This window comes from Trematomus bernacchii, unplaced genomic scaffold, assembly GCF_902827165.1.
Source record: "Trematomus bernacchii unplaced genomic scaffold, fTreBer1.1, whole genome shotgun sequence".
In the NCBI taxonomy this organism is placed as follows: Eukaryota; Metazoa; Chordata; class Actinopteri; order Perciformes; family Nototheniidae; genus Trematomus; species Trematomus bernacchii.
The window spans coordinates 14,697,728-14,725,387 of NW_022987973.1; the positions used below are offsets into that span (position 1 = coordinate 14,697,728).

General features: G+C 40.7%; 3 protein-coding genes and 1 non-coding gene across 5 annotated transcripts; 1 reads left to right on the plus strand and 3 right to left on the minus strand.

Annotated features, from left to right (window-relative positions):
* LOC117471335 (WASP homolog-associated protein with actin, membranes and microtubules) lies at positions 1-12,922 on the minus strand. Its single transcript, XM_034116262.1, is given in 12 exon segments — positions 1-1,079; positions 1,908-2,050; positions 2,552-2,825; positions 2,827-2,937; positions 3,448-3,543; positions 3,662-3,748; positions 4,246-4,430; positions 6,185-6,386; positions 7,975-8,144; positions 8,527-8,677; positions 9,515-9,688; positions 12,266-12,922. Coding segments are annotated over 12 exon segments (2,334 nt in total). The 5' UTR covers positions 12,854-12,922; the 3' UTR covers positions 1-926.
* Positions 12,888-20,981, plus strand: LOC117471333 (fibronectin type III and SPRY domain-containing protein 2). 2 transcript variants are annotated; one of them, XM_034116260.1, is made up of 14 exons: positions 12,888-12,927; positions 13,429-13,529; positions 13,774-14,042; positions 14,441-14,536; positions 14,889-15,122; positions 15,285-15,307; positions 15,536-15,657; positions 16,262-16,426; positions 16,566-16,700; positions 16,885-17,038; positions 18,028-18,161; positions 19,149-19,284; positions 19,370-19,546; positions 20,333-20,981. In XM_034116260.1, the coding sequence occupies exons 3-14, from the start codon at positions 13,785-13,787 to the stop codon at positions 20,580-20,582; spliced, it is 1,884 nt and encodes a 627-aa protein (XP_033972151.1). In that variant the 5' UTR covers positions 12,888-12,927; positions 13,429-13,529; positions 13,774-13,784; the 3' UTR covers positions 20,583-20,981. The 2 variants fall into 2 exon arrangements, with proteins under 2 accessions (XP_033972151.1, XP_033972150.1); XM_034116259.1 differs by lacking the exon at positions 12,888-12,927 and having other exon boundaries at positions 13,248-13,529.
* LOC117471334 (KH homology domain-containing protein 4-like) lies at positions 20,734-27,259 on the minus strand. Its single transcript, XM_034116261.1, has 14 exons — positions 27,072-27,259; positions 25,968-26,220; positions 25,752-25,871; positions 25,541-25,614; positions 25,382-25,434; positions 25,043-25,242; positions 24,502-24,710; positions 24,253-24,313; positions 23,928-23,985; positions 23,487-23,722; positions 23,187-23,291; positions 22,575-22,660; positions 22,377-22,489; positions 20,734-21,997 (listed from the first exon to the last, which is right to left on the minus strand). The coding sequence occupies exons 1-14, from the start codon at positions 27,248-27,250 to the stop codon at positions 21,870-21,872; spliced, it is 1,875 nt and encodes a 624-aa protein (XP_033972152.1). The 5' UTR covers positions 27,251-27,259; the 3' UTR covers positions 20,734-21,869.
* LOC117471923 lies at positions 24,806-24,937 on the minus strand. The gene has a single exon (XR_004554840.1). It is a non-coding gene; the product is annotated as a small nucleolar RNA SNORA47 (small nucleolar RNA).
* Positions 27,260-27,660: the final 401 nt, after the last annotated feature.

The following is a 27,660-nucleotide window of genomic DNA, read 5'->3' on the forward strand; positions in this document are numbered from 1 at the left end:
TCATTGTTATAATTAGAGGATGTATTGATTATTAAAAAAAGTTGTGGTCACAACATTTCTTATGGCATCAAAGAGGAAGACATTACAATTTCACTTAAATGAACCCCAACACATTCATACATTTCTGACACTAAAAGAAAGAGATGAGAGAAAAGTGCATCAAAAGCCTGGGTACAAACAATGACGTCGACAAAGACATGAAGGCTGTAAATAGTTAACAGTGCTGCACTTCATGTGTTTAGTTATATGCAAAAACTACAAAACTCAGTTAGCTACAGCCCTTTGGGGTCTGGTAACACACAAAAAAACAATTGTTCAGATTTCATTACATTCAAAGATAATTCAAAGAGCCCAGTTTAGACCTTTTAATGTGGGAAACTGAGTATTTGTGACAGTGTACTTGTGAAGCACAGGCTTCCCCTGCTGTGTGCAGTCTCACAAGGCCTTTAGGCGGCAAGTTGGGAGAAATGCAATCATTTACACACAGTACTACAGCCCCACTGCTCTGCTTTTCTCCTTAATGAGCGCTGAAACACAACGCCTCATTTGCTCAGTTCTGGATTTCTGCAAACCCGCAGCTTTTAAGAAGACTACATCCTGATTCTGCCTCGAGCTGCTTGGTTGGATTTGAGCGAGTCTGGATGTATTACAACATCTCGGGGCAATTTTGAAAAGTGCAATGTTAAAGTCAGAAGAGGCGTAATCCCATCCGTGTCTAAGAGGAAGCTTTTCTGTGAACATTTGGCAGCAACATAAGCTGTAGTTCAGAACCATCAAGCAAACAGAGAGGGGGTAATGTTGAAAAACTGTGTGTGTGTGTGTGTGTGTGTGTGTGTGTGTGTGTGTGTGTGTGTGTGTGTGTGTGTGTGTGTGTGTGTGTGTGTGTGTGTGTGTGTGTGTGTGTGTGTGTGTGTGTGTGTGTTCGTTCAGCTGTCCCAGTCAGTGCTTTGTGTCTCGTCTTCCCTGTCGTCAGAGTCAGAGTCGGCTGCAACCTTCTTCATCCTCATCATGGCGGCTTTGATGCTGCGCTCCAGCTCGTTTTCTTCGCTCGTCGGTACTTCTCCATGTGCAGGAACCATCTACAATACAACAAGATTGTAGATTTAAGCATTTACATCTCTGAAAACTGAAATCAATATACTTTTTTTCTGCAAAAGATATTTTTCACATATTGGTAAAGCCCTGGTGTAAATAATGACATGGAAGATAGCTTTGATCTGACACTGATGCAGCTACATACATTCCAGCGGTTATTAACGTTACGACTGCTGTGTCTGCTGCTGCCTATAAAGGTCAGCGTTTACACTTGCTCGTCGGCATAGGAAAATATAGGATTTTATCACAAAACTCAATACAAAACACTCACAATAACTTGTTGAGTGTGTTCAATCTGCAGGATAAGTGTGAATATCAACACCAGTGACAAAACAGCTTGTATAAATGGTAGAGTTGTAAAATGAGAGCCTGATTTAAGAAATGCAGGAATTATCTTCTAAGAAACACACAAAATATATATATTTTGTTGTTGTATTGATTTCTTATTACCATATTTAACGTTTTACAACTAAGAAAGACTTTCAATGAGAACTAAAGTTGTCTGTCATGCAATAAAAAATGTGTTTCATGACAACATGTAAGGTAAAGTATGATTTATGGTGAGTATGCTTTAATGATTATTTGCATTATGTCGAAAGTCAGAATTATTATGGCTCGGGTAATCTTGAAATTAAATGTTTGTATCGTCCCAGGACTATATGCTAGTTTTTTACAGAAAAACGAACCTTCAGAGTTCTTGTGATGACCATACATACAGTATCTGTGCAACAGGCTGAGATCAGTCAATATATTGGCCTGGCTGATATGTGAACCTAGCTGTGTGTGGATCTCTGCTCTTCAAAACATCTCACCTTCTTCAGGGTGACTCCAAGTCTGATGGCAGACATCAGAGTGGTCCTCGTGTCTCCAGCAGGGGACGCTGTCTTTGGAGAGGAGACCTTTTTAAGCTGAATCTGTCCACGCTGCAATGAGGCCAACACTTCATCCATTGTTCCTGCAGTAATACAGCAATAAAGGAAAACAGATACTTTTAGGATAAATGAAGAAGCTGGACGTGAATAAAGTACTGTCTCTGCGTCTTAACATTTTTACTTTACTACACTGCGATTTTTGGAGAAACAACATCGTCTTGAATGGCTTAGAAAATATTAAGTGCTGTTGGACGTCACAGGCAACCCTGGAGCTACGTTTGCATCAGCAGGAACACAACGCCTCCTCCTCTCACACACACACACACACACACACACACACACACACACACACACACACACACACACACACACACACACACACACACACACACACACACACACACACACACACACACACACACACACACACACACACACACACACACACACACACACACACACACACACACACACACACACACACACACACACACACACACACACACACACACACACACACACACACACACACTTTTAACAGGTTCATAAAACTTTAAATGATCATGCATGTGTTTCCTCCTCACCTAAATTTTGTTTGAGCGTGTTCTTGGCTTGAAAAGGAGGGTCCTCTTTTTCACGGAGAGGCATCGGTGTGTCTTCAGAGGAAGGTGAAGCTCTTTGAGGCAGGAAAGCGGGGGGAAGTGGAGGAGGTGGTGGTGGAGGAGGTGCAGTGGGGGGGGAAGTTGCTGGAGGTGGCGGTGCAGCGAAGATTTGGACAGGGATGTCTTGAGGCTGCTTTTTCTTGGGTGTTTTATTGCGTCTGGGTGCAGGCCGGACAGGGGGGGGGCCCTCGGGGGGGGCCCTCGGGGGGGCCCAGGCTGATGATGGACAGAGGCTGGAAGGGACACGGCCCCTCGGTGGGAGACATCCTGGACTGAGGAGTCTTCAGGATGTACTGGCCATGTCGCCTCTTGAAAAAGACGAAGAGAGGGAGAATGTTTTTTAGAGGACATTGTGTTGTCTTATGTTCTGAGAGAGGCACAACAACACGCAGTGTAATGTTCTCCTGTTTTAAATAGCTCTCACAATGACTTGAGTTTAAACTGAAATGACAGAGACTGTGCAAACACGCACGCACTGAAAAAACTCAGAAATTATATTTTTTACTCACTGATGATGCTTGAGGAACCTCAGGCACGCGAAAGTCATTAAAAGGCATCCTGAGGTGCTGAACTAAACATCATGGCATGCACTGTAAACACTGGCTGACTGTTGTTGAAAAGGTTTTTTAAATGTATTTAATTGAATACCTTTTTTTCTACTTCATTGTTTGTATTTGGAAATAGGTTATTTCGGTTGATACCAAAAATGTATTGAGAACCGATACCACGCCCTACTACCAAGGCACTGGGTTTGAGTAGCTAATAACTACATTTTGCCTCTGGTGTTTCATTGAGCAGAGGCAATGACAGAGCCTGACCTCTCTGAAGGATCGTAATCTGCTCAGAGTTTTCTCTCGCTCCTGGTCCACCCACTCTTTCCTCATCTGGTCCTCCTCTTTCCTCTTCTCTCGTTTCTGTGGACAACAGAGGGAGACAGCGAGAGATATAAGGAAAAAACAGGCGTAATTTGCATCGTTTTTTGCCAACGTTTCAAGCTTCTCTGTGAATTGATTGGTTGCCATGGGGACGTACCATGTGGACATGATGATGCTGGTTGAAGAGTAATGAGCTCTGCTTGGCGGGAAGCTGCTTCTGCTCCTGGGCCTCCATGCACTGATCCTAACAACACACAAACATCCCACACTCAAAAATACATAGAATTATTCAATTACAGTTTGACATCTAATGTATAAGAAGATAAACTGCAGTTAAACCATAGACTGTATATATAAAACTGATAACAGTGGGCAAATAACGCCTCAGTTATTAAGCTTTTTGAAATATTACAATGTTGCTCTTTTTTGCTGCTTTTTTAAATATTCATGCCTTTTGATATCTGTGGGTGCTTCCTGGGAGCCTCTAACTAACCAGGGGATTCTTTACACTTTGTTCTGAGCAATAAAATGTTTTAGGTTTTTAAATCAGACACCAAGCCAGCAACAAGAGAAAATGCCAATTGCACCAACTGTGCTTCAATTACTCTGCTAAAATAAAACGTTTAAAGCAATGAGCTGTGACGTGATGGAGTGAGGAACATGCCACAAACGTTTTTTATTAACATTTAAATGTAGTGTATTATCTGCTATTTAAAAATCTGCCTCGGTCCTTGCCCGCACCTTTTTGTTTCGGAGGTAAGCTCTCCGGGAACAGATGCCGCCTCTCTTGGTCTCCAAGGTCTGCAGCCGTCGTTTGAGCTGAGTGAGAGCGGGGGGGTCTTTCTGTTGAACACCTGGGTGGAACAAGCTGTGCAGCTCCTCTGTATCCTCACACACATCATAGTACACCACCTCGTCCTTCAGCTCTACAAAACAAAGGAAATACCATCACTCAAGACTCACCGTTAACCTGTTCAACCGCTGCTCTTTAAACTCACTCAAGTGTAACTCTAACACCTTCACGACTGCTTTCTATAGCTTTAAACAGAGATGACATTATGCTCAGTGATGTAAAAATGTGCTACGTCTATTTAAAACTGTGTACACCAATATGCCACACAAACAAGCTCAGAAGCTGTGATGTAAACCACAGTCGTGCAGGTTAAACTGTACAGGCACATCACAATCAGATCATTTTCCTGATTTGTTGGTAAACTTCTGAAACAAGTAAGAAGTAAATATCATTTTATTTATAGGGTGTTATGAAAGCCTGATAAATGCAGGTAGATCTCTGCTTGAATAATCAAAGAAATTCCTAGGGCACCTAGACTAGGTTTCAAAGGGTCTTGCAGATTGATTTCAGTGAAGTTTAATTACTTAATTTCATTACTGACGAGCTGCATATAACTTGTACTTTTCAAGTTAATCTGACAGTACAGCTCATTTTGGTTTCGATGTTTACATGCATACAAAAAAACAGGTCATCTGCGTTAGCTGTGAAAAACTAAGATTTCTTATTAATTATTCATATTTTCAAACAAGTAGTTGGAAAAAAACACCGTGCCCACTGAGGAGCATTTTATTTACCGTGTAAACTCCGTTAAAAGGCTCATTAAATTCAGCAGCCTCCGTGGATTCAAACATCTCATATTTTCTGTCAGCTGTCCTGAAGCTTTCTTTACCGAGCAACTGGTAGAGGACACGTTGCCACTTTTATGTAGGGATAATAAACTGAACCCAGTTGAAGTAACAGACAGGCACACAACTTGGAAGCCAACACCAGATGTCCCAGGAGGAGCAATTAGGAAATGATTTACATGCACAAAATATGTCCCCGAAGAAAACCCAGTGTACAAGACACCGAGGAACCCCTGTACATCATAATATAATCCAGTCCTGTAATACATATGTTTAACAAAAGTGTAGTGTGACATTAAGGTGTGAGGAAAAAATATACAAAAACCACAGAGATGTGGCATTTCATGTCAACATCAAAATACATGGAAGTATTTTAAAGGGTCTGTTACCCAAAAAAAAAAATGTTTTACAGGTTTTTAAACTGACACGCGCCTCCGCCTTAACGGTTGACACAATTTGCGTCCAAATTGTTCTCCTTCTTAGAGTCATAACTGCTTAAACATCAGACAAACGCATAAACATCCATACATCCCAAAAAAAAAACCTCCTGCAGAAACCAGGAGCTGCTTCACCTTATGAATCTGGTACATGCCTGAGAGTAATCACATTGTAACTTTACTTCAGTATTAAGTACTTCAGTGATAGTTTGTACATGCATGGGTGGAGTGACAACAGGAACAGTTGTTGAGTGCCCCTTCAGCTAGAGTAGGGCTGTTATACTGCAAAGCATTACCTTGTTCAAGTGCAGCCATCCACTCTTTGACTGCCTTGAATTGAAATACAGATGGAGACATTTGTGTGTTTGTGTGAGGGCCGTTATTCTTTTCCAATTACAGTTTCACAGTGTGAGAACATCTTGAGCCTTCTCTCAGTATCTTGTGCTGAAGCTTCTGCCATTATGTTTTCTTTAATGAAAACGTTTTAATAAATACCCCCTTGTCAAAAAGACACTTTTTTGATAAGGGACCCCCCTTATCAAAATGACACTTTTTTGATAAGGGTTGTTAACTGAAGTACTGTATATTTAAATTAAGTCGTCTACCTTTGATCTGCCGTCGCACCGTGTCTATCTGAGCCACCAGCAGCTGCTCCTCGTTCTTCAGGATCTCAAACTTGGTGTCGTACAGTTCGAGTTGGGTTTCATAAAATCTTATCTCCAGCTGGTCCACTGTGTCCTGCTGCTGCCTGTCCTCAGACCTGGGATCAGTTCTGTGGCTCTGGACTCTGCCAGACAGGCTGCCCAGCTGCACCGCAACAACACACACAAGTCAGAGGATCACACTTACTGCTCTGTGTTGTACAGACTAATAACAACTTAAAATGCTTGCTTATTGACCATTTTCTAAAGTCACATCATGAGTTTTGGATGATTTAGCTGCTGGTTTTCATTCATTTCAGTAAGCAAAAAACTTGAAGAGACTTGAAACTTGAAACTTGGTGGTTATCTCTCACAGAGAGATGTGGAGGAGGTTGCAAGCAGGGGCTATTTTAAAATAAAATTGCTGCGTTGAAATACACATTGAATGGATTTTACTTTAGACTCAACTCTAAACTATTTTGTGAAAGAATATCTTAAACATAATCTTATTCAAGACATCTCTGTTTGTTATTTTTTGCCTTGAGATTTAAAGCCATGTAAAAAGGTCTGTGTAACGGAAAAGTGTTTTCAATGAGCCGGATATATTCTCTTCATTGTGTGTTGATGGTTGTTTTTCCTGTCTGTTGTGTTTAATTTATATTTAAACTAACTGTTGTGCTGTCTCTGCCAGGGTTTCCCTCAAACAAGATACAGTATTTCTGAAGCGACTTCCTGCCTGGTAAAATAAATAAATAAATAATAATAATAAAAAGATTGCTTGAGTGCCCTTAAACTCGATAACAAGGGCATTTTAAAAATAATCTCTGCTATAACCTTGATAACCTTTCAAGACAGTTTTTTATCCACATCGTGATGCAACACACTGAAACCAAGGTAGGAGAGTTATGTTAAGTTTTCCTGACATGTAGTTAATGAGCTGGCACAATAAAAGCAGGTGTATTTCAGTTAACATTTTGAATTATGTGAATACATACACCGTCTGAATATAGCTAGGTAGATCAATAAAGCTGTAGAGTGCATTGATTTTCAACAATACACACAGTATGTTAAGTTGTCACAGTGTGCCGGCACACAGATACACATTGCAAGATTTTGCATAGGTGTGGCGTACTGATCTTATTTTTCAATGCTCACACACATCTGTGTCTGTGAGGGCTCATGGTGAGTTCACTGTGGTAGATACTGCCGGCATCCTGACTTTCAAAGAGCTGACATGGATGAATAATGCAGCCACATTAAGGTGAAGCTGCTGAAGGTGTTCTTTACAAAAAGTGAAAATATGCAGCATGACACCCTACGGTAGAAAGTAGCTTGCTGTGGTCTACCCAAAATAATGTGATCCTCACATTAGAGTACGGCCCCTGAACTCACAGATATGCAGATACAGTAGCTGGCACGTTCGAGAATGTAAATAGACTCAGATGCACTGACTTATTCATGCATGCAGGTTTTGGGGGTGTATCAGGGGACATTTCTGTGTTTTTACTGAGGCTTTATAAATAGATCAAAGGACCACAGCAGCCAGATATTCACATCAGACTTGCATACCAAGTGGAAGATTCACTGTGTCACATCTCTACAGACATACCATTACAAGAGATACATGACAGATGGATCTGAATAACAAATAAAGCCTTACAACTGTCCAGCTGATACACCATTGTGGATTATGCTGATGCTACCAGAACCATTACAAAAAAAAACTGGGGATTATGGTTATTTACAAAATGTACCATTTCTCTGATGCCGTTTTTCTTGCGGTTCAGGCACATCTCTTTAGCTCTCATATGCTGCAGGGTTTCTTTGGCCAAGAGGAAGCGCAGTTTCTCCAGTCTGGGAGCTGCAGATGCCCAGGCAGCCGCTCCAAAACGAGCCTTGTCCTCCTCCATCTGCTTTGACATACCTGGATATTAAATCACAAAAGGTCCGTTATGTCTGCATCACACAAAGAAAGCTTATATTAGCAGCTACAAATCCAAATGGATACTTTTACAAAGTAAAATCTAATCAATTCGAGGTGTACACAGAATTACAGCAGCCATAAAATACGGTTTTGAGTTTTGTAATCTACATTCCCTGACCTATTTCCTTTAAAATTAATATGAAAATCTTTATTTGTGTGGACTTGAATATGAGATAACTTTATAAAATCTCATAAATATGTTGTTTGCTGTTGCAGTGCAACTAGGGACTCTGAGTGCACTTCATTTCCTGTGCTGAGGAAAGACACATAAAAAGTCATAAATTCATACATAAATAAGAGAAATAAAGATAGCAATTTATACCAGCCAGAGCTTTTGAAGTCTGTGCAAAGTAGGTGACGGTGATGTCCTGAATCGAGGCGACTGCGTCTTCTGCTTTCGTTCTCCACTCCTCCGCCTCCTTCTCCAGAGCTTCAATTCTCTTAGGACCCAAGTCCTCAAACTCTAAAGTCTTCTGCAGAGCCAGAAAGACAGTGGACAGCTTTACACTCTGGGCTTCTGGCAGATACTTCAATTTAAGTTTATTGTTGAAGTTTGTTTACACATTCTGCTTGAATGCAACACAAAAATAATGTAATATGTCAATCACTCCACCATCACATGTCTACAGTTATACGACAAGACCACGATGTAGAGTGGGAGAGATGAAGCCGCTCAATCCTTACACCAGCACAGCTACACATAGCTAAGACTGAAAGGGAACTGCAGTGATCACTGAATGAAATCTAGTCCGTACTGGGATTTCAACTGTTAATTACCATTTATTAATGTGAAAATCTATGAAATGTTATAATGTCCAGGTATAAGCTAAAACATGTCCCTATATTGTTCTTATATATCTAATCTAAATATGTTGTTAGATAGTCATGTAGTCAATATTGGGAATGGACTACTTTATTAAGTTTTTTCAATATATCTTGACTTGTGGACTGTGCACAGTCTGGAGTTATTGGAAGTGTTTGTAAAGAAAGAAGGCTGCAAGTTAGTGGTTACACAGTGATACAAATAGTGGGAGGAACTGTGAGCATATAACACAAGTACTGGCATCTTTAAGCAGTTACATAAGTTTGACAATGTTCTTTGGCTATAAAAGTGTATTTGCATCAAATTTGGCAAAAGCTGTCTGCAGATATTTTGCCTCGAGCTGAGGATGTTCCAAAAACCTTTCATTTATGTGCGTTAACACTTCAATTAATAAGATATTCAATAATTAGTTTTACAAAAAACACATCTATATGAATTTACCACATCCTAAAAAAGGCATTGCTGCTAATTAGATGTCTTTATTTACCAGGATCTCCATCTTGTAGAGGCAGGCCAGCTCTCTCATGTCCCTGAAAGGCTGCAGCAGGTACTGGAAGAAGGTGGTAGCCACGGTGACCAGGTCCTGGTACGCCTCGTCCTCTTCTTCGTAGATACGCAGCAGCGCCACCATTCGGTCTGCACTGCCATGACGCTGCAGGAGCTGCAACATGGAAGACATAAACACTCAGTGTTTCCCCTACCATTGTCTTGGAGGGGCGCTGCGCCCCGCCAACGGAGCCCCGCCCCCCCCGTTATATATATTTTATATATAAATAAATATAGCACCAAATTGCAACTAATCTATATCTACTGTCACTTTTCACATTGAACATGTGCTCTTTTATTAAATAAACTAAACGCTTTCATTTTAAGTTGTGAGTTTAGTGTTTTTGACCCCAACGCAGCGTCCACACGGTGGCGTGCGTTGAAGCTTGCCGGTGAGCTTGCCGGTGAGCTTGCCGGTGAGCTTGTCTGAAACTCGACCAACAACCAATCACATAAATTTCCCGCCCCGGACACACAAGCACGCGGTTTGATTGGCTAAAGCTTGTACTGGCATGTGATTTGATTGGCTGACGCTTCCGCCGAAGCTTCAAGAGTTGAACATTGCTCAACTTTTGAAGCGAGCAAAGCGAAGCAACGCTCCCACAATGCAGTTCGGCAAAGCGTGACGTCACCCCATTCAAAGTGAATGGGCAGAAGCGTTAAAGCTTCTAAACGCTGGATGGGCCGAAGAAACACTGATGCATTAATCAATAACAATAATCCACAGCTCCTCTCTCTGCTCCAGAGGATTTAAAACATATATATCCCAATGCCCCCCCCCCCCCGCTCAGGCAGCACCCCCCCAAAGCAGTAAACCTAGGGGAAACACTGAACACCATTAGTTGGGTTTATTGTGAACCCACAGCCTAGCTTTGCTCTATGTGCCTTTTCATATAGCAGTATATAAGTATATTATAGTAATATAACAGTCAATATAAAAGTCATTTGAGAATACACCTTCATAACCAGGACGGCTTAAGGTTGAGCTAAGAAATCGGCAGGTTGGCAGTTGTCATTTCTCAGACGTTGAAGTCAAACAAATGTTGTTCCCATCAAAATGATGAGTGTCCCATCAAATCTGATACCATTATCAAGAGCATATATCAAGGGTTTCAAGTGATGAGACCTTGTGTTCACCCAGGTCAGGTTGATCAATAACTGAAAAGTTGTCAGGTAAACGAAATAACGCGGTTCATAGATGTAGGTGTGAATGACGGAATAAGCAGAAATACAGATAGATTTTCTTTTTTTTAAAAGGCATTTTTTAAAGGTCATGTCATTTCCTCAGATTCTTTGAAGATACTCAAACCTGTGCAATATAATTCACTACTTTTTGATGCACTAGAGGGCGACATTATAAGGCTTAACTGTAAAATAAAGTACAAATAAAGTCCAACATCATCAAGCCATGACCTCAGATCTGCTCTCTGGCACAGTGTCAACAAAGCATCATATGATCTAAAAGGTGGTTTAACTGCATCAGTGTTTCTTTTGTATGCAATCTTTAAATGCATTAGTTGTAGAGATGTTGCTGATGCTGTGTAGCTGACTGGATTGTGTACTTATCTTAAGTAAACAAAAAGGTGAGGATGGGTGGGTCAAGTTACATTTCTGTGGACAAATCACTTAAAGGGTCGATAATCACAGTCTGAAAGAGAAACAGTGATGGTGGTGTTGCAACATCTTAAGCTTTGAATACACACAAACAGGAAATATTTGCTGTGTCATAGTAGACGTGTAACACCACTGTGTGGTGCTACTCCTGTAGAGAAATATTCATAAGAAAATCATTAATGGAAATACAGTCAAGCTTTTCAGAAGTTTCCTTTACTAATAAATCTTTCAATAAATCCTCACAAAATCTTCTTTCTTTTAGTATAACATTTAGAAATGTAACGTTCCTTCAGATAATATTAGTGTGGCTTGTCTACATGTATTTTTGACAGCCTCAAAGAAAGCTTCTAATACTTCTACACGTTTTTGCCTTGGTGTACAGAGGCAAGAAATGCAGAACATTTCATGGAGAAACTGAAATAGAGCGAAGTCTATTTATATCCTATATTATACGAGCAAAACGACATAAAATGACAGGTGTTTATTTTTTAAATAAAACCTGTTAATAAAAAATAGTTGGTGCCCTAAAAATAAAAGGTATGAGCTCCACGCTACAAAAGTGCTGAATTTTCAAGCAAAAATATTCCTTTAAAAAAAGTCCTACTCTTTAAGTGTATAATTGCAATGCTGCCTTGATTCAGAGTCAATGGGTCTCATGACATGAAAGCTAGAAAATAACTTTGGAATGAAAACTGCACATTTTTTAATAATAACAGTCATATGATATAGAAGGTGGAAAAAAATCCACATGATATCGAAGCTAGTGATCTGCAAAGAAAAAAGGGGAGAAGCCAATACACAATAGGTGTGTCTTATTCATCCAGCGCAGTCATAATATCAGTAATGGATTAGGATTCAATCGTCAACATGACTTGGAAGAAATTTTAAAAAACATCAACAAAATATTCAAATAAAATAGAAGCACTTAAATCGAATCCTACTTGTCCAGTGCAATAAAATAGAATGCTGCATTCATTCGGAGTTTAAGTCACACAGACTGTGCATCACAGGGCAGCTCGATGGGTCTATCTTTGCCAGGCTTGTGAATACTGCTACCTGCGGCTCATTGATCCCTCACCTGTCGCACGTGACCCTTGGCCCTCGACATCTCCTCCTGCATGCTCTTCCTCTTGAACTCCAGCAGATTTTCAAAGTACTCCTCAACATCCCGCTCATCCTGCGTGAACAACGTGTCGAGCACTATCTTTCTTCCGCACACGTCAATAGCAGTGCTGAAGTATTTCTCCAGTTTCCTGCACGGCGTGTCTGTATCCCTCTCCTCATCATCATCCTCCCCGGGACCTCCTGACCTGCTGCGACTCAGGAAGAGCAGATCCCAAATGTTGCCTTGCTCAAACTCTGATAAGTCCGGGAAGCAGTGTGCCAAGATGTCCGCCACACATGTGAACTGCAGGTGGATGTGTTTGAGGTCGCTGACGGAGAAGAGTCCGGCCCAGCTCACCTGAGGGTCCCCGAAGACCCCCTCAGATCTGCGCTTCTGTCGCTGTAGCGTCCTGTTGTGGCAGGTGACGGCGAATTTACACTCGATGACGCTCCACTGTACGATGAAGCCCAGCTTAAACGTCTCCTGTTCTTCAAATATGTTACTTTTCACCGCCACCCACCCATCCAGACTGTCCAAACGCTCAGTTTCTACGTTATTCATCTTAAAATCAGCGGTTTCACTTCGGCCCCAGAGAAGCTGCTGGCTCTGTTTACAACGTCCGCCATTGGTATGACGTAAGCCGCATTCAAAGACCTTTGACATATCCGGAACTATCAGTTTCACTAGAGCACAACATTTTAAACCATAGATAAATACAATTTACCCCATCTACTTTCAATAAAATAAATTACATAGCATTGTTAAAAAAGTTCAGGGCTGCTTGATTTCTAACGTTAAATCATCAGTATTAGCTATTTTTGTTCGTTTCCAAGGTACTGAAAGAACAAATTGTGTTATTAACGAGGAGCAGGGAAGGCATCATAATATCCCTGGCAATGTTTTCAACTTCGACCTTTGAATAATCACATGTTAGGGGAATTCCACCTCCTTAGTAGTAGCAATAAATGAAAACTGATACTGGTTTTAAGTTACATGAGTATACAGTGTTATCAAAACTAAGGTTTATTATTAGTTGTGAGCTTATTTTCAATAAATATCCAACATTCTGCATGTGTGTTTGGCATTCCTGTGATATTTGAGCAATCCGAGTAGCCTACCATCTATTTCTGTCACAGCTGCTTGGTGAGGGTTGGACTGCCTTCACAGCTGACTTGTCGGACACCAGTGTTGGCCTAAAATGGCCGTTGAGAACAGACTGTTTTGCTGAATTATCAAGGTAAACATGCATCAAATAATATAATCACAATTCATCCTTTTATCACTAGCAGACTGTTATGTTAGAGACAACTTGGTGGGTTAATGAATGAAGAGTGTCGTTTTTAGTTCTTCTCTTGTGTGTTGTTTCTGTTTAGTTGTTATTTGATGCAGAATGTTTTGTTCTTAAATGTTTTTGATCAATAAAGGATTGAAGTAAATAGATCTTTTATCCGAAACTTTAAAAATATTTTTAAAACTCACAGCCCCTCTCCCCATGGACTTGTTTGAGATCAGAGGAGGCGCACTGGATGTGATTGCAGAGGAAGCTGAGCACCAGGATTTGAGCAGAGATTCAACCATCATGGCAGACAGAGAAGCGAGGCCCCCCCGAGGTGTGTCCACCTTCCAGAGGTTTTCTGTAGACACCAACGAGTCCCTTCACTTTGAGCCCTGTGAGGACAGCCTTCCATCTCCCACCCCACCAGAAGATGAACTGGATGATGACAATGTGTTCAGAGAGGGAGAAACTGAGGTGAGACATTGACACATATTTTGCCCATGATGTATGAATGAAACATTACAAAAATGTCCTTTATTTGTTTGGGCTTAAATTATTAAAAAGGTCTTGGTAAACATAGCAGCACAAATGTAGAACCTGCCTGCTAGAGATGCCATGACTAGTTTTTTTTTTTAAATCCATTAAAACATGCCCATTTTTCTTTTCTTTTCTTAATATGGCAATTACGTTCCACATGCATATCTATCATTTCAGGTTTCTTTGTATCCCAGAAGATGGAGCTGTCCACATGAAAGCTTTTGTTACCGAGACACACAATGTCACATGAGCAGAAAGTCCTGACGACACAGGCTGAAAAATGGTTGTTACTGGATTATATTAAAAAGGCAATTTTGACTTTCAATTGTTTTCAGGGTGAGATCGTCACAGTCAGGAATCGATTGCAAGGGAAAGTTGCTGAAATGGAGAACTTTGCAGGTCATCTGGAAGAAATCTTTCTCACTGTGGAGGTAAAGTCATTCTCTAAACACTCTCCGTTTAGTGGAACAGATTGTGGTAATGTGTTTTGACATTGATTTATTATTTTATGGCTATGTGAGCATTTTGGGAATACTTATTTTCGAATATTTTAGTTTTATTAAACTCGAAGACAAAAAGAAAGTTCAATATGTCAGATTTCATTTTTGTAAGTAGATGTGTGTCTCCTGGAGGACCCTAACTCAGAAGTCAAACACGGCCATATCATTCACTGCCTCCCTTTATCCATCATCCTCTCCTAATTTCTCTTCTTTTCATAGTTAGTTTAATGCGCAACACATGTGTAAATCTCTTTTAACTGTGGTCATATAAATGTATTTGCAGGAGAATTTTGGCCGTCAGGAGCAGCACTTGGAGCAGCACTACAACGATGTGCTGCTGACGTTGTCTCAGCGTTACGACGAGAGAGCGGCGGGGCTGGAGGAGGAGAAGAAGGGCAAGCTGGAGGCGCTGTACAAGCAGCTGCTGGCCTGTGGGCGAGCCATGGACGCCTCCAAGGAGCTCATTGAGACGGCCCAGAAGGTGTACCGCAGCCAGGACAAGAGGCTGTTCCTCAAGGTGTCCACGCTTTTGTTCAAGTGCAGATTACATTAGCTCCAGTGAAGGATGTTACTGTCAATGTTAAAACCACTGCTGATAGTGATTGTGGATATGAAATATTGTATTGTAATTCTACATCTATTTACTTTATTCAATTGATTTCTTTGACTTTATTGACAGGCAGTTATGCCCACCATTAAAAGGTAATTATGAAGCTTGTCAGTGAGCATGCCTGATAGTGTGACTCTGACCGTGACTGCAGTGTGATTTCAATGGATTAACAATATGTTTTTGCCTTTAGTCTTATATTATGTAAAGAGACACCTTTTGAACATTTAATAAGTGTTATACAAACAAACAGCATGACACAAGCTGCTTGACCCTAAATGTTAAATTGTATTACTCAGACTTTTTTTTTTGTTCAACACAAGAATTGAGGACTTTGCCAAAGAGGAGGTTGAGCTCACGTTGTCTACAAGTCTGGAGTTTAACACACCACTCTCTGACATGTCGGATGTTAAAACCATGATGGACTCCATCAACGTTGTTCCAGGTCTGATTTACAAATAGTTTCCCAAAATCAGCTACAGTGCTACCAATAATCAATAACTAATTATTAGTACAGCAAAGAGATGAGGGTTCATTTATAGGAGACATCATTTGCCTGCAACAATATGTATTGGGTTTAGCAGAGAAAGAGACTGTGGGGATTGGAAATATATTTCTATTGGATTTTATCCACAAGCCATTATACAGATAGGAGATGGAAGTACAGTTGATGATGGAAGTCTCCCTAAACATCCTTGAGGTTATCACTGTGATGGGAGCTGTGGTACATGGTAAGCCTACAAAAGCAAATGATAGGATTACAGTGATATTTTAAGTACATCTTAGGGATGATTTTACCTGAGTAACAAAGATCATTGGTCAGATATGGTCATATCCAAGTTGTGAATGTAGGGAAGTGGAAAAGCGTTGTGGACATAAACAATTAAACCAACAAGCCAAACCAGAAAAAGTTGTCCGCTTTTAGATTAAACTACAGCAAGCAGTCGTAATGCATTTTATGCAAAACTGCTCCTGCACCGTTGTACTTTTGATCATATGACGTGATAATAAAAAAACAAATAAAAAATGTTTCTCCAATATGTAAACAGCTCCATCAGCCCCGGTAATCAACCCACAGATGCCCAACTCGGCCTCCCAGACGTCCCTGCGTGTGTGCTGGAGCCTGTTCTCCGACGACACGGTGGAGTACTATGAGCTCTACTACAGGCCGGTGCTTGAGGACACACCAGCAGACAGCTCCTGTGCACCACCTGGTATAAGACACGGACTACAGATTGCATGATAACACCATCTACTGTTGGAATAACATTGATTTGGAAATGTCTCTGAAGAATACTGGCAGTATGATGGTAATCAGTGCAGCCATAATTAACATATTTGCCTGCTTTTCAGTCAGCAAGGTGAAAGTGAAGGAGACCCACTGCACTGTGGCAGATCTGCTGCCAAACGCTCAGTATGAACTCTGGGTGACTGCCACCAACACCACGGGCATCAGCCCAGCGAGCGAGAAGGCCTTATACATGACAGGTAATAAATGTTGCACTCCTACAACACGAGGGTTCATAAAACTTGTGACAGTTTAAATAATAGTCTTGTGGTCTCAGGATGTCTCCTGAAATCACTGTTGTTATCTATTTTGTAATCGCTCCAGCTTCACAGGATTGATGTTAGAAGGAATAAAGTGTAAATCGTGATTGCTCTCTCGCTGTAGTGCCATCGCCTCCAGTGATAAAGCAGAGGGAGTGTACCAGCTGTCCAGAGGCTGCTCTGATCCGCTGGGAGTCAGGGAACACCAACCCTGTGGACTCCTACACGGTGGAGCTCAGTGAGATGGGCACTGATGGAACAGAGAATGCCATAACTGAGTAAGAACTAGTTATTAACTTAAACCCACAGTTTGATTATTTAAGCTTTATTTTAACAGGAATATTCCCATTGCAGAATCTTTTTTACAATTTAGAGAAGAATAAATAGTTTAAGATAAATGAACAAACTCACTTAAAATAAACAGCAAGTTACTTTAAAAAGAAATGATCAGTAACAGTACATGTGCATTAGAAATAATCCTTTTAATACTGTTTCTGAAATATTCCATGAAAAAGATCAAGTGATAAATGACTTTGTAGCTCACACGAGAAAACGTTTAGCTTACTCCAAAGAGTGCGGGTTCGAGGAATGACGTACATAATTTGTCTCAGTGACCAAAGGTTGCTGTACTAAGCTCAGGATTTAATTGTGCTTTCTTTTGTAAACTAAAAATAGCCCTGAAAAATAGCCCCACAAAAATGCTCCAGTGAATTTGCAGAGCTTCAAAGATGCAGCACCCCTGTGATATTGGTCTTCACGGCCCTGTCCTTTTAATAAGGCTTTTGCTTCAATACATCCATAAAAAAGCCCTTGTTAGTGCTTGCTTGGGATTTTGTAGGTCCCATGGTTATAGAGCTGCTGAATCAAGACATTCTGTCCCAGAAAATCTATTCTTAGCCTCAGCTCCTGCAGCACAGCTCGAATACCGTCCTCACATTTGGGGTCATTTTCATTTTTCATCTGATCACTTTGGAGAACAGGAAAACCTTTTTTATAATGAATAGTCTCTGCATTTTTTTGCAAAGAGGCACCTAAATGGTATTAACTGTAATGGATCTGTGCTTGGATATGAGAAAGTTCTTGGTTAAACACCCCGTTTATCCACCTACTATTTCAGAAGTTGTGAGACAAGTTGTTATTTCAAGGCTTTATACTCTGCTGAAGATATGGAAATAAAAGCCAATCCAAAAAGTTGTCATCATTGTGCATTAAGACTATTTAAATAGTAAGTGATATCAGCCTTCTGTCCCATTGGTTAATCGTCCAGGTCTATTGTAGCCGTGCCAACCTGTCAGTGTGTGATCCAGCTGCAGACAGGACGCCGTTACCTCATCTCTGTGAGAGCAGTCAACATCGGTGGGCCCAGCGACAGGAGTGAAGTGATCACCGTCTCCACGACAGGTGAGAGGCATCACTATCAGCTGTTCATGGTACTTTCAGACATTGGGGGAAAGAAGTCAAAGTAGCAGTACTGATTTATAAAAAAATTGTGTTAGAAGTAAATGCATTTAGAATAAGTACGGAAGTAAAGCAACAAAATTCACTTTGAGTATCTAAAGTAAAATAACTCATAGCTAGCAAGCCACATGAATGTCTGGGAGCAAATTAATGTTATATGCTACACAAATATGCCCAAGATTTGTTGAATTTTCTGAATATTGGATTGTAGATTAACATTTTCAAAAGAGGGGTTCGTTAAGCATTAAACACTTGAAATAACTAAAGGATAAGTTAAAAAAGAAAGTAGAAAGAAAGTGAGGTAAAAGAAAACGATTTTTGCTAAAAAGTTAGCTATGATTGAGAGTCAGACCTAAACATTTCAGATGTGTGTATCTCACACTACACTGTAACTTAAATTCATGTACCTTTGTTATTCATGATTTATTATCTTTGCTTTTAAATGAGTGTTTTTAAATGCCATTTCATAATGTTTCTTAATGCTCTTAATGTCTTTCATTGTTGTAAAGCACTTTGAATTGCCTCGTGTTGAAAGGTGCTATATAAATAAACTTGCCTTGCCATAGCAGCCACACGTGTCCTCTTGGATCCATCTATTGACCCCCTTACGGGTCATGTTTCCCAGGTTGGGAACCATTGCAAAAACATGTAGAATAGATAGATAGAATCTGAGGATGAAACCCTCTTTAATGGTCACACAACTGTCTATGTTTGGTAGTTTGAGTTATAAAAATGCATCATCTCTTTGTATGAATCAGGTTTTTCTATACACCTTGACCTGTACAATAGCTTACTATAGATGGCTTAATAATTGTAGTGAAGTAGGAAGAATAATGTAGCATCAAATAGAAGTAGTCAAAATTGTATTTAGGAACCGTACTTCAGTGAGTTCACTTTGATAAGTTCCATCTCTGCCTTTGACCTGTACAGGTACACTCTTCTACCTCCTGGAGGAAACTGCCCATTCTTGCCTTTCCATCTCTGAGGATGGCTTCACAATTTCCTATGGAGACGAGGAGCTGCCAATCAGCGCTATGGCCTTAGACGATAACAACACCTTTAGCAGGTAAAAATACAATTGAGTCTTTTGTGACAGAAGATAATGGGACTTTCCAAGAGTGTAGATATGTAAAGTAAGGCTGTGTGTACAGATGTGTTGCTGTCCTGGGGGATCTGATCCCAGTACGAGGCAGGCATTACTGGGAAGTTGAGGTGGATGATGAGACAGAGTTCAGGATCGGAGTTGCATCTGAGGACACGGAGAGGAACTCCTACCTCGGAGCCAACAACACCTCCTGGTGTATGAGACACATTCTCACTCCATCCAGGTAAATGCATCATGTCTGTTAAAAAAGCATTACTGTGGATATTATAATGACTGTTTGAGACGGTTATATAATATAGATTTGCATAAGCTGTCTCAACAGAACTTTGTATACAACCTTATTCCTCCTATATAACTGCTTTATAACTGACCTCAAACATAAGAGATAAGCATACTTCTCCATCTTTGAGTGATTGCTCAGTCCCTTGATTGACTTGTTATTCCCATCCCCATTAAACAAGCTGGGGAATGTTTTCCCTCCCAAGTTGATAAAGATGTCCAGTCAATCTGATCCTATTAGCATGCTGATCCTCTGAGGGTCTACTATTGCAGTACATGGAATCTGGGCCACAAATATATCTTTTGCCGCAGGAAATTTCCCTTTCCTAAGCAAATAAATGGTGCATCCGCTCCCACAAAACGAAGCCTATTGATTGTAGAAGACACAGTGGAATATCAGTTACTTTATAAGTGTTGCCATGGCAACTCATCTTGGTTCAAAGCAGGACACTTGGATTGTCACATTGAGTAAATCATGCAGTGCGCAATGATCACACAAGGGCTGAATGTGGTTTACGTCGTGAACGTCTTTATAGTAATAAATATAATTTTAACAATTTATTCACATTACTCATTCAACAGCATCATGTTTTTAAAATATGATACACAGCATTTTTTCGTTCATTCTATCTATGCACAATAATACACCAAAGAAACATCCTTTTGTGTGTAAACAAAACGGGTAATAACTTGAATTACAATGGCTGACAAAATGCCATTTTTTCTTTAGGCATAAATTTGAGTTTCTGCACGGCGGCTGCAGTCCTGACCTGAGGATCACAGTGAACCCGGTGCGGATCGGTGTGGCTCTGGACTACGAGAGGGGGACTCTGTCCTTTTTTAACGTGGATCTGGAACAACACCTACACACTTTCCACTGTAACTTCCCAAATTATGTGCAGCCCTGCTTTGGCCTGGATAACCCAGGAGCTCTTACTGTGCACAACGGCATCGAGGCTCCTGAGTACGCATTCATCTGACAGCAGAATGACGGAATAAAACCCAGGGCTGGAAGGACGTGAAATAACTTTGTTTTTCTTACCAAAGTTCTGGGAGAGTCCCAATAAATAAAAGCATATGCCGGCTCTTTGCAATTGTGTAAGATGTTCAGGATCCAAAGACAATAAGGCATTTATTTATAAGTGTTTCTTTATTATAGTATTCCATGGGAACAGGCATACACCATTTTCCAAGATAAGAAAAAAAGTTTCACTGAATTTTACAATATGTATTTATAGCATCAGTAACTGCAGCAGACCAAGTGTTTGAATTAAAAAATAGGAAATAAAGGGGCTTGTTTTGATGAGCAAAAAGATGGTTTAAAAAAATTAAAAAAGATCATGTAGTTATACAATAGTATTCACCTCTTAAAAAAAAAAGGGAAAATCCACCCTGAATACTTTCACACTGATCAAAGTGAGTAATTTGTTTAATAGTGACATCTTTACAAAAATGACCATCTTTTCATAATTGTATGTGGACGTTTTGGAGTCAGTCAGACACTTAGAGTAAGAAAGAAAGGTTTATATCAAGACAGCGATAACAAAAGGTGAAAGATTTATATTTTCTAAACCATTACAATCTCTAATGAGCATGAAGCCACAAGATGTGCTGCGCTTTATAAGTCATTTGGCTACAAAAATATGCACAATGAAATAGTTGGCATGGTTTTCTATATTTACCACTGCTGTATAGGTGTGCAATACTATAGAGAAACCAACGGGTTCACACCCCTTGTGTGATATAACCGAGAAAAAAAAAACTAACTGAAAAAGTACACCAAGACCATTCAATAAAAACCTTTCCTCCTTAAGAGTCCACGAAAGCACCAAACATCAGGAGATGGTGATTATTCAAAGACCATACCAGTGTTTGTTTTTTCATTTACAGCCCGTTTACTAATAATCATCTGTGCTATAAAATAATGATATATTACGATTGTCAACCTGTCAGTGTGTAAAGTTTGGTCCCCTGCCTTTTAAAAAGGATGTGATACATAAAGTGGGGCCAGATGTTCCTCTCCCTAAGTGCCATATGGAGATGAAAAAAAAAACATTCTGCAAGCTTTAAAATGGTAAACTCTACTTGGAAAATAATCAGCAATCAATGCATTCCCTCTTTGTAGTAAAAAAAAAAAAAAAATGGCAAAACAGTGAATGAAAACGAAAGGGCGGATTTTTCCTTTCCGGGTTTGAGAACTGTGTTGGTAAACCGAATGGAGACTTTGGGTCTGTGAGTGTCCTGGACAGTGGGGGGGGGGGCAGGGGTTATGAGTGATCGGGCTTACTGCTGCGTGTCCTCTCCTCCTCTTCGTCGGAGGAGTCTCCTCCGTAGGGGACTAGCCCAGACGTATCTTCGTCCACTTTCGTCTTCTTGCCGATCTCATCTTGAACACCTGTAAGAACGCAATAAAAAAAGAGACAGAGAAAAGGAGAGAGAAGGGGGGAGTGGGGGGGGCGAGAGAAAAGGAAACCCATTGAGGAGTCCCATGTTAGCGTTGGTTTTTGGGTTCGTTTGATCCACAGCCAGGGATGGGAAGATATCAAATGAAACGGCAGCAGAGCACACATCCATAACAGGCCGTCCAGGGGCACATGTTGAGAGAGAAAACAAGGGAAAGACAAAAGACATATACAGGAGAAGTGCGTTAGTGGGTTCTGCCAGTGGGGAGCGTCACACAGGTCTCCACTCCTCCATGGGGGGAGATGCAGCTACATGCAACAGACATGTCCGAGGTATCACCCTCAGGATATTTGAGATGAAGAAATGCATACCCATAGACGCGGTGATGCCAGTCAGACTGACTGGGTCTTCTGTGTCTCTCTGCCTTTTGCGTGCAACAGGGGCAGGGGCCACAAACAGAGGTGGGGGAGGGGGCATCAGAATCCTGTCGAGAGAAAGACATCAATATCTACACCTCACAAAGTTCATGAAGAATAATTTAACAAGGAAAACGTAATCAATTAACCTACCTTTCTACTACTTTCTCCTTTCCAACACTGGGGGCAGGAAGGGCCGTCTCTTGGTTCACAGGACCCTCTGGAGATCTGCTGGAAGGCTAAACAAACATAAAAAGAGAGTGTTGGAAAAACATCGTTCAACACATGAAAACCTTATCAAAACTTAACCTTCTCACTTATTTGAAAAATGAACTTTGAAAGGAGGAGAAGCTGAATAAAAAGGCCACGGCCTGATTCGGATGGTAATTTGAACCTTTGATATACGTCTCATGACAGGCAGGGAAATGGTTGGAGAGAGCCTGAAGTGCTCCAAGGGTTGATAGATGATGTTGGGAATTTCCAGGAGTTTAACATTGATGCAGCTTAATCCCATGTCTGTGTTCAAAACACACTGCTCAGCTTTGTTAGTCAGCCAGTATTAGGAACGGTGGTTAGATGTTTACGAAACAATAATGTGACTCACTACTTAGCTAGTCTGAAAAACATAGTAACAGAGACAGTGTGCATGTAGGATAACCCAACTGTGATTGATACTTTTCATGGAACGTAATAGTGTGTCATTTCATGTCTTTGTATTTTATTTCATCTGTGAGCGATGTGTAGAGGTGTAACTCATCAGCTAACCTGTTCCTCCTTAGCCCCCTCCTGGAAATGACGTCTGGGACTTCCTGAGTCAGGGGGGTTGTCTAAAGATCCTCCAGGCTCCACTGTCCCACTGCTGCCAGCATCCTTCAGTAGAGAAAAAACCAACACATACACACGGCTGCAGTGACAGGATTTAAAAAACTGTGCACAACGGTATAGAGGCTCCTGAGTACGCATTCAACCCTTTCAAGGCTGTACAGGTTTAAAGTTAAGCATTTTATAGGTTAAATAATACAAAAATATATCGAAATACACAGCTGCTGAAGCCTTAGCAATTACCTGGTCGAGATAGGGATGTGGTTTCCTAGGACACACAGGATACTGAACCATTGCCTGAGAAGATGGAGGGTTTGTCGACATGTTAGAATGACTTGGGGGACCATTTGCATTACTCCAATAACCACTGGCTCCTGAGTACGCTGAATAGCCGCCAGCATACCCATTTGCTGGGTAGTTATACCAGGACCCCTGGCTAGAGTAATTGCTATTAGGTTGAAATCCATGTGCTGCGTATGCTGAAATGAAAGTATAGAACGTGGAGTTAATAGCATATATAACATGAACCAATAACGGTGTTCTTGACTGTTACGTTTTATTTTTAACTTATTGAGCCACTACAGATGTCACACGATGATTATTAACAAGATGGATGCAGTCAGCTAGTACCTGATATTGGGTCACCCTGTTGGAATTAGTTACGAGGAATAAAGTAATACTCACGTTGTGTTGAACTGGTGGCGCTGTACATCGACGCCATACGGGCATTTTCCTGTCTCACCTGGAGAGAGAGACAAATATATTGAAGGAGGGATAGCAATCAACAAAGGCTGCATTGATTGATTTCAACAGTTGCATTGTGGGTAGGTGCAGAGCACTCGTAATCTATCTCTGGAGATCAGGTGGTTCTCACTACCACTTTTACTTTAGGAGGTGGGTATCAGTAAGAACTATATGCTTTAATAGTTTCACCTTCTTTAACCTCCCATTAGGCACTCATTCAGTTAAACTCACACCTTTGTTTGTGTCAACAGTATCAGGAACTTACAGTTTCCAGCAGACTCTCCGTAAGTTTCTTCGCTGACTCCAATCCAGCTGAATTTGGGTGGCTGTAAACACAAATAATGGATTTAATGTGGGTTGATCTCTTAATTCTTAACTCAGCAAAGATGTCAAGTCATGGTCTGTTATTATTGAGTGAAAATGTTTAAATTAGTCAACTAAATTAATCTATGTGTGGTTTCCTTCAAAATAAACATGGGTCTCGTTTCTTTTAGCTTGAACATTGAGAACATACCTGATGTAGACATAAAGAGGCTCGAAAGACTCTCGTTTGGATGCTTGTTCGATGTAGCCAGAACTTTTCCCCCTGAGAAAGACCCGAGCCCCCGTCTCTGCCTGGATGTGACTCAGGTACGATCCTCCTGGACCCTCCACCTTTTCATTCACGTTGAACGAGGGACACGCCTGGTCCAGACCCACAAAAATCTTTGTGTGCACAAAACTCTGATGATGTGGGGAAATATGGGATAAATTAATGTGCCCTGCATATTCTGTTTTTTTATAAACATCTAAAAAAAAGCTTGAATAATTGTAAGAAAGATTTGTAAGCAGGCGCAGAAATCCAAGGCTTTTCCCTTTAGACCAGGGACGTTCTCTCTGCTACTTTATCTGGGAGGTGGGTATCAGTGAAGGCAACATGGTCTTCATTTGCCTCACTTTCTTAACCTCCATTTGAAAAGTTCTGACTGACACTATGACATGACACAGACAATCAATATTCAATACAATAGACCTGAGCTTGTTTCCCTGTTGTATTATATGTCCAATATGCCTACCCCTGAATGAGGAGCTGCAGGCCGATGTCCTGGCACTGAGTTGGTGTTTGGCATCCGTGGTGCAGATGGGGAAATGACGGGCCGAGGAGGCTGAGGGTAGAGTGTGAGCGGAGGCATTATAGGCACCTGATGTCCTCCTGATGCCGCCGAGGCCCTCAACAGGTCTTCAGAGATTATCTCTTTTATCCTCAGCACAGCCTCTGGGGTTGCAGTAAAGTGTTGGACATCAGTCATAACCCACAGGCATTAAAATGCTTACAACATTTGTGAATTACATGAGAAGAAGAGTATGCCAGAATCAGCAAATAGAGCACATTTAAAAAAAAAAGTGCTACTTACTATTGACTTGATCTTGGTTCTTCCCCTGGACATGCAAATACAAAGGCCTTTGTCTGAAAGTAAGCAAATCAGAAATGTCATTGAAAACACATCATTTTTTCAATGTGTAAAAAAATAGTCTAAATTGGGATCAGAAAAATCCTGTGTCTAAATACAGACCCTGCTTTTCCTTTTTCCCCGTCAGACATGTAATGGCCTTTCGTTGAGACGACTGATCCACTGAACTGTCGGATCTGGAAAAGTGAATAGAATATCTGATTAAGATGTAAGAGGGATTTATAGAGTTTCTTAATGTTTTGCCTGTCCATTTTCTTTTGAACTTATCTTGTGTGACACCTGAAAAGTTACCATGGGCTCTTTGTCTAGTTACCTCTTCTTGTGTTTTGCCTTTAGTAAGAAGTTCCCTGCAATTTATTGGTACATCGTTTATGTCGACCTCTGTGACCACCATTTCTTCCGTAGTGTTTGGCACATGGATATTTCGAGGCATCTAAAAGAAGTAAGAATTAAGAAGGAAAGCTGTTAGCCTTCTAATTTTGCAATAAACAAGACAGTTATTTACCACAGATGTCTAAATCATGAGCACCTTTGCAAGCAATGGTGGAGGAGTCAACAGCTTTCCTTTTGCCATCAACATGGCATTTATTTTAGCAGCCATGGCTGCTGCCATTTCAACTCCTCCCTGAGGCGCCGGCTTCTCTCCCGCTTGTTGTGACGGGGAAGCGGAGCTGTTTGAACCAGCAGTGCCGACGACTCCTGATAAAGACAGCGAGTGGGTTGCATTTTCACTGCTTCTCTGTTTAGGCTGGGCTGTCTTATCCCATCGGCTTGTTAGGCACCTGAGAACAAAAAACAACGGACAAAAAATGAAATAACCATATTTGTAATAATGTTTAATACATAGTTTTAACCTTTTAGGAAAACGACATAAAAAAGGGGACAGCAGAACATGTATTTGCCATTTAAATCTTTAAGATCTTATGGATCTTTAAGTGGTAATAAGCTACACCATTGAGAGTACTCAGATAAAAACACAGGGCAAATTAGTGGTAATCATTACGTAGAGGGGCAAAGGGAAATGTTTTGCATTGTTTTTCCGTAGTTGTAATAAATAATTGGTCACGTAACACGTAAAATATTCCCCAAGAAAAATCTAATAATTTGATTCAAATGGCGCTGGTAACGTGATAGCGGTTGAAGCGGTACAAAGTTCGAGACGAAGGTAAATAGGAAATAGTGGAGTTTTAAGGAGCCTGGTGGTAAACCAATTGTCGGTTTGATTAAGCTAAAAGCACAGTGTGTGTTTTGCGCCAGATGAACATGCGTTGCGTGTTTTTAACAGTTTATTTTCAGATAAGCCAGCAACAGCCAAAGTTAGCTAGCTGTAACTGATACTAATGCTAAGGTTGAGCTACCTCAGTTAGCAAGTTACGATCCTGTTTATTTGGACTTTTGTAATAAAAATAAATATATTCAAGCCAGTAGAGCTCGAGTAACCTTGTAACATACACCCTAAGAGTCGACTCGTATTGAGTTTTACGCCCATAAGTGATAGCCCGTGTGCTAACAGCAGGCCTCAACAATGCAGCTAGCTTGGCTGGCTAGCTTACTGCTACACATAATGCAGTGCGGCGTTATCTCGTGTTACTCAAGTTGCACAATATATTTAAAAAAGCAAACAAAAACTTACGGTGTGCGTCCCGTCATCCCCGAAGACATAGCACCACTCCAATAAATGTGTAGTATAATTAAAACAGTTTTTAATACAGTTGACGCTGGGCGACGGGAGCCATAGGTCTCGACTGGCTGTCGATTTCTTCTGACGACTTGTCGCAAAGTGTGACTAGGCGGAAGTGGAGCTGTTTTCATGTTACGTAACGTCTGGTCAGGCCCATGGATGTATGGAGGTCAGGCCGGGCTAATGAGTCCATGGGCCAGGCTGGCAGACCAGCTTCAACCAGCTACAATCTTTAAGTGGTCCAAGCTGTTATTTATTCAGCAGGGCAGTAACAATCTCTAGTATGGATTCAAAGTCTGACATGAAAACTATTAAAAAATAAATGAGACTTTTCAATTAAGAAACTGCTTAATATTCATAACAATATTCATATAGCATAGAAGAAGCACTAAAATCAAATATGCCTATGTCCTAATTGTCTTGAAATACCATATCTGGTTTGGATTTGGAATCACACGGTCACATGACATGATAGCTATAAAAAAAAACTGAAATCATCTTCTATTAAATCATTATTTTGGATACAATTCATGACACATCC